General features: G+C 43.7%; 1 protein-coding gene across 1 annotated transcript in view; it reads right to left on the bottom strand.

Moving 5' to 3' along the window:
* DST (dystonin) overlaps positions 1–13285 on the bottom strand; it is a 1528317-nt gene that overhangs the window by 1020087 nt on the left and 494945 nt on the right. The window contains exon 5 of the mRNA XM_086926448.1: positions 3756–3817. Within this exon, the coding sequence (XP_086782574.1) occupies positions 3756–3817 (62 nt within the window). The remainder of the gene's footprint in view (positions 1–3755; positions 3818–13285) is intronic.

Genomic DNA, 13285 nt, shown 5'->3' on the forward strand with positions numbered 1-13285 from the left:
TACTCTCTGAAGTCTGCAAATGCAAGTCCTTTTTCCCCTTTTTATTCTGGATTGCAGTATCTCTGCCTCTAGAAAAGGTGCAATGCTACAGTTCATGTTAACAAACCCAATTCTTGCCGGATTGCCATCATTTTACTCATTTCACAGTATCTCTGCTTTACAAATGTTGGCCCATGGGTTACTGGCCCTTCTCCGATTAGTCACCTTTTCCCAGTGTACATGCACAATTCATCCCATTGCACTTCTGACGAGACTAGTGCAGTGTAGCTGCCTACATGTTTTAGTCCCAACTGTTATTAGAACATTGGGATATTGGGAGCTCCACGTTAGATGAAAGGAGTGGCTAAAGGTCAATAGTGGCTGATATTTTATTTGAGAACATTCCGTCCCATGTGAGTGGGATGTTTTAATAGCATTTTAGCTCTTCTGTCTCAGACTATACTTGTGAGGCTTCCTTATTCATTATAGAGCCTTGCTATGGCCTCTGCTTATAACTTGGGTTCGGTGCTTTTAACAACTGGGCTAGCCCTGTGCAGTGGGCTATACTGCTATGCTATAATTGGTGTGTCTACCTTTCACATCTCCATATGAGTCAACATAAAAACATAAAAGCACCTATCTGGTCACTCATACAGGACACTAAAAAACTTGCCACTCAAAATCACAACAAATAAAACACTTTGCCAACCACTGTACCTCATTGCATATTTTATTTAGTGCTTGCTTTCCCTATGTAGGGTGCTGACGTGCTTGCCTGCATGGGCAACATTCTATTCTGTGTAGGGTGTGTGGTTGGAAGGGTGTTACCTTTGTTTTGATCTTTCAAGGGAAATGTTTGAAAGTCATGCATGAGGACCATTGAAAAGTAATTATCATGTTATAGAACACAGCTCTTGCCAGTGCGATGGCTGAAAACGTGTAAGGGACATGCACGCAGTTTGTGGTTATCAGTAAGCTGGTAGCTAAGAGCAGCTCTTTCGGCCCCTGCAGCCTGTATGAACCACAAGCGATAAACCAACAGCTGAGTGTTATGGCATTAGTATCAGTGTGGACCATGAGAGTTATTGTATTGTATTGTTTGGAAATTACATTGATATAGCGCTTACTACCCCTAATGAGGCATTGAAGCACTTACTGCCAGGCAGCCCGCTGTTATAGAACTCAAAGTTAGTGATTTTTTCAGTGGTCATTGTTAACTATTGGGATTAGTCTTGTGCTCTTAACCTCTTTTGCAGCTGGGCAAATTCCCCTGCTGTGCTGGGCGGCGCGTACAGCGCCCCCGTGCTCATGACGAGCTCAGCTTGTCATGAGATACGGTGGTCGTGTGCTCATGGCGATCTGAGCTCGTCATGACCACACCCGTTTCTTTAGAACGCTCGCACAGCAGGGGAATTTGCCCAGCATGCGAGCGTTCTAACGGTCATGACGAGCACCATGGCTCATGACGAGCTCAGCTCGTCATGAGACTCAAAGGAGTTAATGAAATTATTCCATGCACTTGCTCCACTTTCTACAAGGTAGATTAAATTAGCAGATGTTAGGACCAAGGCAAACGGTAAAATCTTGGACTAAGAAGAACCTGGCTGGGGCTTCTGGCCCGTGGTCCATCGTGTTCCAATTGTGCCTAGGTTTAGTATACTGCGACCATTGACTACCATTGGCACTTTGTACTTTTTGGTGCTTTTCTACTTACCACTTTAAAAATTCATATCTCAGTTCCCCTTATCAGACTTTTGTTGTGTTAATGTCATTTTGTTTATGAAACTTCACTCTAATATTCTCATTCAGTTTGGGCTTTTATTGTTTTGCATTTTGACTTTATTACTGTTTTGGTACAGCATAAATACTTTACACATTGCCCTAAGTTACGCCTGACTGTTCTATGCCTTAGCTATTCATCAAACACACTAGCCCCAATATATAATCGGGGAACGGAACTTGAGGCACAGGGCACCAGGAGCTAGCCAGCCTCCAACATATAATGTTAAACACAAGTGGGGCTGCTTCTAAGAAACTGACCTATAGGTGCTTAAGCTTGCATAGTGAGTGTAGACACCTCACAAAAAGTGAAGGACAGGCCTCACACACCACTTGGTGTCATGCTTCATCATCGGCAGTCCTAGCCCTCTAAAAACTTAGGAGCATATTAGCAAGGGCAATATCGCCGCTTTAGCAGGACTTTTTCCCGCTAAAGCGGCAATATTTTTATTGCCCTATTAGCAAGCTGCCGCTAACAGAAGTTAGCGACAGCTTTTAGGCGATAGCTACAGGTTTGGGGGCCATTTTGCATGTTAGCGATATTTATCGCTAATGACATGCAAAGTGGGCGTACCCAAACTGTTAGCGACTGAAAAAAGTCGCTAACACAGCTATCGCCTATTAGCAAGGCAGGCGAAGTGATAAAAACAATTGTGCTAAGCGTGATTATAACTATAATCTAACACCTGCTAAAAATTTGACTTACCTGTATAATCAATGGGGGGGTGGATTATCAGATTAAGCCCCCATTGGCGTTAATGCGAGAATATCGCTGGATTTCCAGCGCTATTCTCGCATTTTGCCGCTATCGCTGGATATTTTAGCCCAATGGAGAAAAACGTTGCTAATAGCATGTTTTCCCCCTAAAATATCCAGCGATAGGCAGCGATGAAAAAAAAGTTGCTAAGTGCATTTAGCGATAAATATCGCTATTTCTTGCTATTAAAGCCCCTTGGTTTGATAGAGGGCAGGCATACACCTGACAGCAGGGATGCGCTTCTAAACTAAGTGGCGGCCATAGCTACCCATGATTCAAGCCCAGGTTAATTTAGGGACTTTTGTGGCTCACCCTGACAAAAGTTGTGATTATTCCTTGAGGTGGGTAGTCAACCCAGCTCAAATATTAATCCATTTTTTAACATTCAGCTAACATAAGCATTTATAATATTTGTATTATATAAATACCCACATGCACTATATAAAGATCCGCTTCAAAGTTTTCATCAAAGCACAAAATTGACTTACTCCTTTTTCTGTAATACAACTTGAGTGTAACTTACTCATCAAACCGATTATTCAATAGCAAAGTTTCATTTGAAAAATATTTTTTTTGTCTTCCATCCTTCCTTTCTCAAATATAAAACATTGTTTCCATAAATGTTGCTTTTCTCTCACACCTTTGACAAATTTCAAATTGACTGGTTCACTTCACTCCACTTTTCACTACAAGGTTCATACAGGTGGGAGTTAGTAGTTCTGAAAACTGTGGTAGGTGTGTTTTTAAAACCTTTGTCTACATCTGTCTAGACGTTCCCAAACTGAGCCCACCAAACCCTTGGCCACACATGTAACTCTTCCCTCGTTCACGGCAACACCCCTCGCAGCACAACTGCGGCTTTTTTGCCTCTGCGAGTCACAAGTAAATAAGATGTTTTCTGGGATAAATAAATAAAAATTCCAGGAGGACATCACACAGCGACGCCAAAAGTTTTGGGAATATGTTGCCCTCTGTCTTAATTATCGCTTACGTTTTGCAACCACACGCTATTTTTTTCAATGTTGTCAGGAATGTATAAAAACAGACTAACAGAGTGGAACAGAATAACCAACGCTATGTGTCCAAGTAACATGGAGTTAAAGCTTACAATGGAGACATGTCAGATGTTGCTGTCCTCTTTGTCAAAAAGCTCAGCTCTGTGGAAACAACACTTCTGCCCAAAATTAAAACTGCTCGGCCACACACTGAATGCAAAGAATGACACTGAAGTGAAACTTACCTTCATAAGGTGCTGATTTATCCACTTTGTAAACGTTTTCTTTTGCACTTTGTCCCGCTCATCTAAAAGGAAAAAACAACTTGCATGAATTACATGTAAACATAGGGAAATCTAGAAAGTAATTCTTAGAGGTGAGAAACAGCTATTTTCAATCAAAAGTGCCCACTTCCACTCCCCTGAGGGATCCCCTCGGGCCTGGGTATTTGCGAGCCCTTGTTATGTCTGAAAAAGGCCTTAAAAAAACACCTCGCGCTGAGGTCAGCCCTCTTCATTCACTGGGGCCTGGGATATGTGGCATTCCTGTGCTACTCGGTGGGCAAATTAGCTTAGGTTGACACCACGCATGACGTGAGGAGGAGTCTGACTGCTGTGGTATCAGACACTCAAAGATGGAAATCAGTTATTTATAATTAGCATATGTTGCGAACTATATATAATACAGACATATCAAAGCAGGTCATTATATTACATTACACAACATGATGTAACATCAATACATAACTAAAAAAAATATAACATTTAGAAGTTTTATCCTGCCGCAGTATGTTATTACATTGGTTGACTGACATAGAATGTGAAGGGTGCTGTTCCATATGTAAAATGTGACATTCTGAGACATTATTCCAATATGTCAACAACCACACATGCAGAAAGTTATGAGATTCTTTCGAGGGTCTGGGAGGTCTTCACTCTCCCATACATTAGTGCAGGTATTTTTGTGAGGTCCCCTTCTATTTCCTAAATGTGGCATAAATTGAAGGACTCTGGGAATGTCACTCGTTGTGCCACTGCCAAACGTTAAGACATTTTTAATGTTAGCTGCGTACATACAGTCTATATTTAAACTAAGATGATCGGTATCAAAGGGAAACCCACTAAGAACCAGGCCAGGCAAGGTACATCTAAATCTGGTCCAAGGCAATCTGAGCCTATCTTAAGCAGTGTTGAGAACTTACATTTGAATGGACAGTCTGTGTATGAACCCCAATGCTAGATCTCCCAGCTGGAGTTCCCCCCACATCCCGGATGCCCTGTGGTCTGCCCAGGGTTCCATCGCCAAGGATAAAACCCGAGATAAGCCAAAGCTCCTCTAACCACAGCCCCAAACAATACGTTAATGTCTGTATTTGAGGTCTGTTTTATATATTTCATATAAGCTGCCAGTATAGAGAATATACAATCAGATTTGGAACAGGTTGCCAAACCTAGATAAATCACCAAAGTAGGTTTTTTACAGAAAAGATATATCCATATTTTGAAATGTGCCATGGGGTACACACACACCTGTGCAAAAAATCACCAAAACAGTTCCTCAGCATTAAGTCCACAGCTCTTTCTATTTCCACAATCACAAAGGTGCATTTCAGCCCTCCCCGGCAGGGATTCCAAATCATAAAACTACTTTCAACTTTCACCATTCTACCATTTGATGAAGTAAATATGAATGTGACTATGATGGATCGAACCGTCCCAGGAAACGTTCCTGCAATAACTAGGGCTATTTTTATTGCTAGTATTCAGCAGAATGAAATGCTTGTTTGTGGCTACTCAGCAGTAACAAAGATCAAATATCTCTTGTAATCATTCAAGTAAAGTTAGGCTAAGCCTAGCCCTCCTTATAACACTGTCTCGTAGCTCTTTGCATGGCATTCACATAGGCCAAGCAGTCAACGACCCAAGTACACTTCCAAAGTCCTTGGAAATATCCTTCCATTAACATCACACACTACACAGATCTGAAGCAGCCTCAACATTTATGACTTTCATATTAACCAACGCAAACCTTAGCTAATCTAGACTCTACACAACCAAATAGTAACACAACAGCCGCTCCCAGAACTGTGTGAAACGCACTCCTATATAAAGAACCAGCAGCTGGAAGAAAAAGCAAACAAATGAAGACACCTAACAAAGGTTTACATTTTGGACACTTCCCTGGCTGAACTTGGAAGAATCCGTTGGTGGTTAGTTACCAAAGTGAAATGCCGTGGAATCAGGTGGGCTTTTCACACATTCTCAAGAAACTCAGCCACTCAAGGGGATGGAGACAAATGCATTGATTCCTTTTGGACCTTTTCTAGAGTCATTTTGCGAGCAAACGCCATGAGATTGCATGTTGCCAATTTACTAACACTATGCAACTTATTCCATGCTGTAAGGTGTATAATTCAAATTATTAGGAGGAACAGTATAATGCACCCTGCGTTTATCAGTAACATGATGGCAGCAACAGCTGCTCACACATGAAAGACAGACCACTATGCACCAAGGGCAGTCACTTTAAATAGAGACAACTTCATTCTGGGAAGCAAGAGGAAATGGTTGGAATTCGAAGTAGGGGCAGAGTAAGAGCCTCGTTATGTCGGACTCTCACTTTCACCGCGCGCGCAGAGTGCACAATAAAGAATGGGGCACGGGCCTATGGTCGTGAGGCCTCACACGTGACAGTGCTTGTTGTTCTAGTTTTCTGAGAGGATCGCTCAGACATAATAGCTCACTCCAGAGCGGAGGGGGCACAGACACGCAGCTGAAAACACAAACTGCGGATACTGACCCATGCAGCACATCTGAGGCACCGACTTGGCGTTCAGATCCTGTCCGTGCGCGAGGACAGGGCCCATCATCCTCAGGGACAAAGGTTTGGTCCCTTCCCTTAACTCAGGGCTCCCAATTAAGAAAAAAAAGCGTCAGAGAATGTTGAGCCAGAAAAAAGAAAAAAATGACGCAAGGCGCTTCTCTTGCCAGAGCTGGGGGCCGTCATTCTCGTTTTCAAACAAACACGGGCAAAGGCTGCCTCCCTCCCATCAGCTGTGAAGTCTGGCAGTGGACAGTGGCGGCTTCTCCAAAGGGGCCAAAAGGGCGGCGCCTATGCTTCATCATAGGGGTCTTCGCATCCCTCTACGGAATGCGGCGTGCTACTGACCAACGACTACGCGGGAGCACTGATGTAAACTCTATGTGTAGTGCGTGAGGATATTGGATAGCAAGTGAGTAGTGGGGTCGGAACTGAAAAATGAGTGAATAATAAAAAACAAACCACAGAGCCGCGGAGGGGACGGTTGGGGCAGTGAGAACCTCTTGATTTTATTGCTAGGAAGCACGTGACCCCTCCGCTTAAGGCTCATGATACCATTCAAAAATTGGTAGCAAGTCCTCAATATAGGTACTTATGAATAAATAGGCACATTTAGTCTATTCATTGCATTCAATATACATATAGTGTTGGCAATTTACGCCATTTCACATTCTGACGTGAGTAAGGTGGGGATCTGTACACCCCATCCTAAAGAAGAAGCTGTTGCTTCAAAACATGTCAATGTACATGAGAGGTATTGTACATTAGATACAAAATACCTCCACCACACACACCCCTTTTAACAGCACGGAGAACCATTAAAACATTTTTAGACCTCTCGTGCCAGGTATTTTTTAAATTTTTATTATTCACTCATTTTTCACTTTTTACCCCCCTACTCACTCGCTATCCAATATCCTCATGCACCACACATAGAGTTTACATCAGTGCTTCTGCGTAGTCGTTGGTCAGTAGCACACCGCATTCCGTAGAGGGATGCGAAGACCCCTATGATGAAGCATGACACTAAGGGTCCTTTTGGTGTGTGAGGGGTATTTAAAGAACACAGTGTGCTCCCCACCATTGTAGGGACCACACAAAATACACTTTTTCTGTGGATTCTTTATGTTTATAAAAATTGTGACCGGGGAGACCGAATCACCTCACTCTCCACTCCCCCTCTTGCTACATTTCTGTTGTATATGTGCATGTCTGCAAGCGTGCATCAGTGTCTGTGTCTATGTGAGCTTGTGTGTGTTTGTTTGTATGTGTCATAACTACTGATTTATCAGCCTCATGTCTTTTCAACTCAACTGTTAGTATTTAGTATAACAGAAGTTTTCTGTTTTTTCTCTACAAAACACTCCACTTCTAAGGTGTGGTTAGTGGAACAGTAATATGTTTCTATATCCTACTGCCTATTGTATGCTTCTTTTATATACTGCTACTATGTTTTTTTATTTACTTGGTATGTATCTCGTGGCATGGCTGCTACATTGTTTACATATCCTACTGTCTATTGTATACTGCTTTTTATACTGTTACCATGTACTTTTCTTAACTTTTTTTGTTAGAACAATTCTCTTTTTATTATTAACACAGTCAATGCATATTTAAACAGAATGTCGTCTACAACACCTAGGGGCTGGCTGCATTTCAAATGTATGGCACAGAATCTGTCTACAACCCTGGGTCCAGATGCATAAACCAGACTGGGAAGTACAAGACAAACCACAGAAGATTAACCACCCCTCCCCTCTACTGATCCTTCAACCTTTGAAAGAGAAAACAAGAAATGTGGCGAACATCAATTCGGTGAAAGGGCTTATGTCTAGTATACGAATGACCACGGCGGGCTATGCTTCGGGGTGGGACACTTCAGGAGTCAGGCAAATGAGCTGTAAATAAGACGGGCATGTCAGCTCGCGAAATTAGGTAGGTAGAATGTGAATGAGGGGGGCCCAGAGTTTTGAGTAAGAGGAGCAATCAGGGTCATCGCTAGGAAAAGCTTCTCCATCCCCAGAAGAAACCACAATCTGGGCAGCCAGGAGACATGATCTGGGTTCTTGTCTGCACCCCAAAGTGAGAGTATCACCGGGTGAGTTGCGTTCAAAGCAAGAGCATTTGACTTCCTCTATTGGAACGTAAGGGGTAGGTTAGGGGGTTCGGGAGTCCCAAGATGGTGCAGGGTGGGAATCTTTGGATGGTAGTGTTAAAAGTGAAGTCAATATCATCTAAGACCTGTTCCCAGTATCTAGTGAGCTTGGGACAATGCTACAAAAGATGAAGCAGACCCCCTGCATCCATAAGACCCTCCAGCAATTCCTGGAGCGCCATGTATTAGGAAACATCCATTACAACCAACGCAGTCATTACATCGTACTGCTTTCACAACGCAACTGTTACAACAACGCATGTCAGTAATACTAATGCCATTACAACGCATACCATTGCAATGCATGCCATGATAACGCATATAAGGTAAGTAATGGAGATTTTTAGTTTTAGGGGGGTATGGGTTTTGGTGTAGATGGGAATAGTGATTTTTACCCCTACACTATCCAACACTTTCCCTACTGTTGCACTCACTGGAGGGGGAATAGTAATTTTTACCCCTACACTATCCACCACTTACCCTACTGTAGAACGCACTAGAGTGGGAATAGCAATTTTTACCCCTCCACTATCCAACACTTACCCTACTGTTGCCCTAAAAGTATTATGCGTACTAATGGTAAGCATTGTAATGGTATGTGTTGTAATGGAATACATTGTAATGGTAGTTTTTAAAAATGTGTTGCAATGGCATGCGTTGTAAAATCATACTCTGTAATGATGGTTGCGATGCAAAAACTGTGTTTTAAAAACATGCATTGTAATTGTTTGTATTGTAATGTCATATATTCCCTGTATTCCACCTACTGAGTCTCACTGGGATCAGATACCAATATGAGGCAATTTTGTATGCAGCTTTAGTGCTGGGCATAGTGTGGGCCGTGTGGTGTACCTCGTAAAATATGTCATCCAAATCTTTTGTAAAGAGAGGTCCACTTATCTCGTACTCCCAATGCAGCTGACCCCGAGATTTGATCTGGGGTCTCTTACCACCCAGCAGCGCATAAAGTTTGGCTAAGCGCCTATCTTTCACCTTAAGGAACAGCCATTTCTCAAAAGACGTCATCGGTCTACCTGCACTATGTCGCATCTCAGTCACCATCACCCAGTGACATAATTGTAAGTAGGAGACATAGTCGGCGTCAGTCAGGGGATAGTATATTTTGAGTTGATCAAAAGAAATAAGGTGGTGTACATCAAAAAGCCAACCCACCGTTCACATACCCCATCAATCCATCAGCTTTATCGGCCCTGACATATACCGGGGCAAAATTGGGGTTAGAAATAGAGGCGACAACAGCGAAGGGAAAGTGGTCAGGCCCGCCCTAGTGCAACCAAGTGCCAGACCCTGAAAACTGCATTTGTAACCGGTGAGGATAAAGGCCCCAAGCTCTATGCTTGTGGGGGAGCCACATACTGCTTGGTCCATAAAGGCCCAATGTTTTTCGGAGAGTTGCTGGATCCACTCCACCAAAAACCGTAGCTAGACAGCCTGGTAATATCGAAGCAGCTGGGGTACCGCAAGTCTCCCGTCCTGCTTTGAGCGGTACATTAGGTGTTTGTGAAGGTGAGGCTTCCTTCTTCCGCATATAGATGTATTAATATCCAATAGTAAGGAATGGATAGTGTTAGGCAGAGGGGTCAGAGATAGAGTCTGAAAGATATAGAGAATGCAGGGAAGAATGATTATCTTAACTGCTGTAACATGCACCATCCAGGAAAGAAGGTACTACTACGATAGCATTTGAGGTATGGTGTGGGGCAAAGAAATGCCTCAGTAGGGAATGGCATCCGTAGCCCATTCAAAGAGAAACTGAGAATGTAAGGCAGTCTCAGTTGCAAATGTAGCTGAGAGATTTACAATTTGCGATTTCTGCATGTTAGCCCTAAACCCAGAGATCTCACCAAATGTCTGGAGTTTGGTAACCAATATCAGAAGAGAGGTCAAAGACTCCATAATGGACAGAATGACATAGTCGGCAAAGAGGTTTATCAAATGGTGGTCAGCCCAGAAAGGTATCCCTTTAACTTCCAGGTTATCATAGAGTCGTTGCACCATGCTCCATATAGAGCGCAAATAAAAGCAGCAAAAAAGGGCATCCCTGACGAATGCCGCGGAGGATGGGAAATGGACGGGACTGAGCTCCATTTACCCTAACCAATGCCTGAGGAGCACTGTATATGCTCCGAATCCATCTCCTACATCTCTTGCCAATGCCAAAAATCCAAAGTGTGTCAAAAAGATGTGGCCAGTGTACCCGGTCGAATATCGTTTCAGCATCAGGAGGGAAAAGCAGAGCTTCTTTGCGCAACCAATGTGTTTTATACAAAAGGTGAAGTTAACTCTTATTGTTGTCTCCGCACTGGCGAGAACGAATAAAACCGGATTTATCTGGGTCTACAAGACCCGGCATTAGGGGATGAGGCGGTGCGTCAAAATGCTAGCAAACAACTTCGCATCCACATTAAAAAGAGAAATGGGTCTATTACGACCCCCAAAAGGTGGGGCTTTGCCCGACTTGGGGATTATCGAAATGCTGGCTTCCAGCATGGAATCCTCCAGACAGCTAGTCTCAGAGAAAGAATTAAAAAGTCGAGTGAGTAAAGTAGTTAAGTCTTGGCAGAAAGTCTTATAGAACGGGGCACTAAAACCATCAGGTCTGGGAGATTTCAGTGGTTTCAGGCTTGCTGTGGCCAATACCACTTCCTAGATTCAGATAAGCTGATCAAGAGTGTGCGACTCCTCAGCAGGTAGGGAGGTAAGACCAATATTGCGGAGGCCGTGGGCCACTAATAGGGCCATCTGTAGAGGAATATAGAGAGGCATAGAGGGCCATGAAAAGCAGAGGCGATACCTTAATCGCAACTGGATTGCGAATTGGGAACAGTGAGGATGGCTTTTACCAAACCAGTATGTACTTTACTGCGGAGACTGTGATCCAACATGCAACCACAAAGGTTGCTGCCAAGGTAAAATTTATGTTTGAGGCGCAGCATGGCAAATTCCGCTTTATCCAGATCTAATCGTTTAAACTGAAGACAAGCCTTCTCCAACTCTCTCCAGGTCATAGGAGCCCCAATCCTCTTATGAATGGCTTCTAATTCGGAAACAGTTTTCTCGAGGCTGCAACTTTTATTCCAACACTGGTGATTCTCAGCAGCAGAAAGAGTTATGAATTCTCCCTGAAACACCAATTTAAGGATTCCCAAACCGAAGCCCCAGAAGTTTCTCTGTTATCATTAGTAGTTAAGTAATCTTTGATCACTGTTCAAAGCGCGTGAACCATAGGCTGAGAATTTAACATTTTGTCACGGATGCGCCAGCGTGGGCAGTGAGATGGGGAGGGAGGAAGATGAATCGTCAAGGAAATAGGTGCATGGTCCGAGAGAGCACGCGGGTCAATAGTAACGTTGGGGATAAGGTCCAGTAGAGTCAGGGGTGACAAAAAAATTATCCATCCTCACATATAGTCCCCAGTGTTGGGATGCAACCACTGCCACACATCATGTAGGCCGCAATCTGCCAGCCAGCGCAGACCCAAACGTGAGAATGCCCCAGTCTGCACGAAGCACTGGCCGGAACGGTCCAGGTCAGAGTTCATAACAAGGTTCATGTCTCCACCACCACTATTGACGCGTCAGGACTCTGTATAACAGAGGTGAGGCACTGTGTCAGAAAGCTCTCCTGCTGTTCATTAGGGACATAAACATTGGCAAAAGTGAAATAGAAAGTGCCTTAACTCCCAGGAGGCCTACAATGGGAACAGAAGCTCAAAAGAGGCTTCCTCAGGAGACGTGTAAGGCACATAGTGGAAGGGTGTCGGCCAGCACAGAAGGCCAGTAGCAAATGCACAGATTGGCCCATGTTCAGTTGCACAGTAAGAAGGAAAATAAAAGCTAAAAACACCTACAACAAATAGGTAAGATGAAACAATGGGCAAACATTTTTAACGTGTCCATCAAACATGGTATCAGTAGTGGAGGAATGGTTCCAGTGGGCATATCCAAAGTCAAGACCTCACTAGAGCCTTACGGCTCGTCCACACCACCCCGAAACTCACCTGCTGAGGCAATTGTGTGAAGTCTAATGTCACGGGGATCAGGTTTCCTCAGTCCCAGCATCTTCACCAGATAATGTGCGCAGTGCAGCCTCCTTTTCACATGCTTGGGTCTCAGGATCAGTATGTAAGAACCCATTACTCTTTTTTGTAAGTAATGTATTTGCTGCTGTGCTTACTCTGTAAAGCACTCTGATACCTTTGGGTCAAGTCCATGCTATACAAAACTGGATAGATAAATAAATGGACCACAACACCATACACTTCCAGCGGAACTATGCAGTGGAAGGCATGTGTTACATGAGGGTGCAGATTCCACTTGGTCCACTTGGGACTGGTGCATGGTGTGAGGTCCAGCTTTAAGTGATGCACAGGATTCAGCATAGGTCAACTGTCACCGTTTACTAGCATTTGATGTGCAAAGTAAGCGCAAACCATATAACAAGATTACGGCCCTGTACCTATCAGGTGGTTGAAGTAAGATGATGATAGACACAGCGGAGGCCGCGACAGGTAAATGAGGTGGGCGGTGAGGCGCGGCGGGGATGAGTCAACAGACAATGGAATAGGTATTATTTATACCTATTCCATCGTATGTCGTACCCCGGGTACCATAAGAACCGCAAGATTGGTAAAGATCTTCTTACGACAACAAAGAACTACTTTGCAGAAAACAAATACTCAGTCACATCCCCAAAAGATTTGCCAGGGGACCGGGTTGCAGGCCATCCATGAGCTCAAAGAATGTTCTACACTGGGTGGTAGTTGGGAGTAGGTGACTC

The sequence above is a fragment of the Lissotriton vulgaris genome, chromosome 6 (genome assembly GCF_964263255.1).
Source record: "Lissotriton vulgaris chromosome 6, aLisVul1.2, whole genome shotgun sequence".
Taxonomy (NCBI): domain Eukaryota; kingdom Metazoa; phylum Chordata; class Amphibia; order Caudata; family Salamandridae; genus Lissotriton; species Lissotriton vulgaris.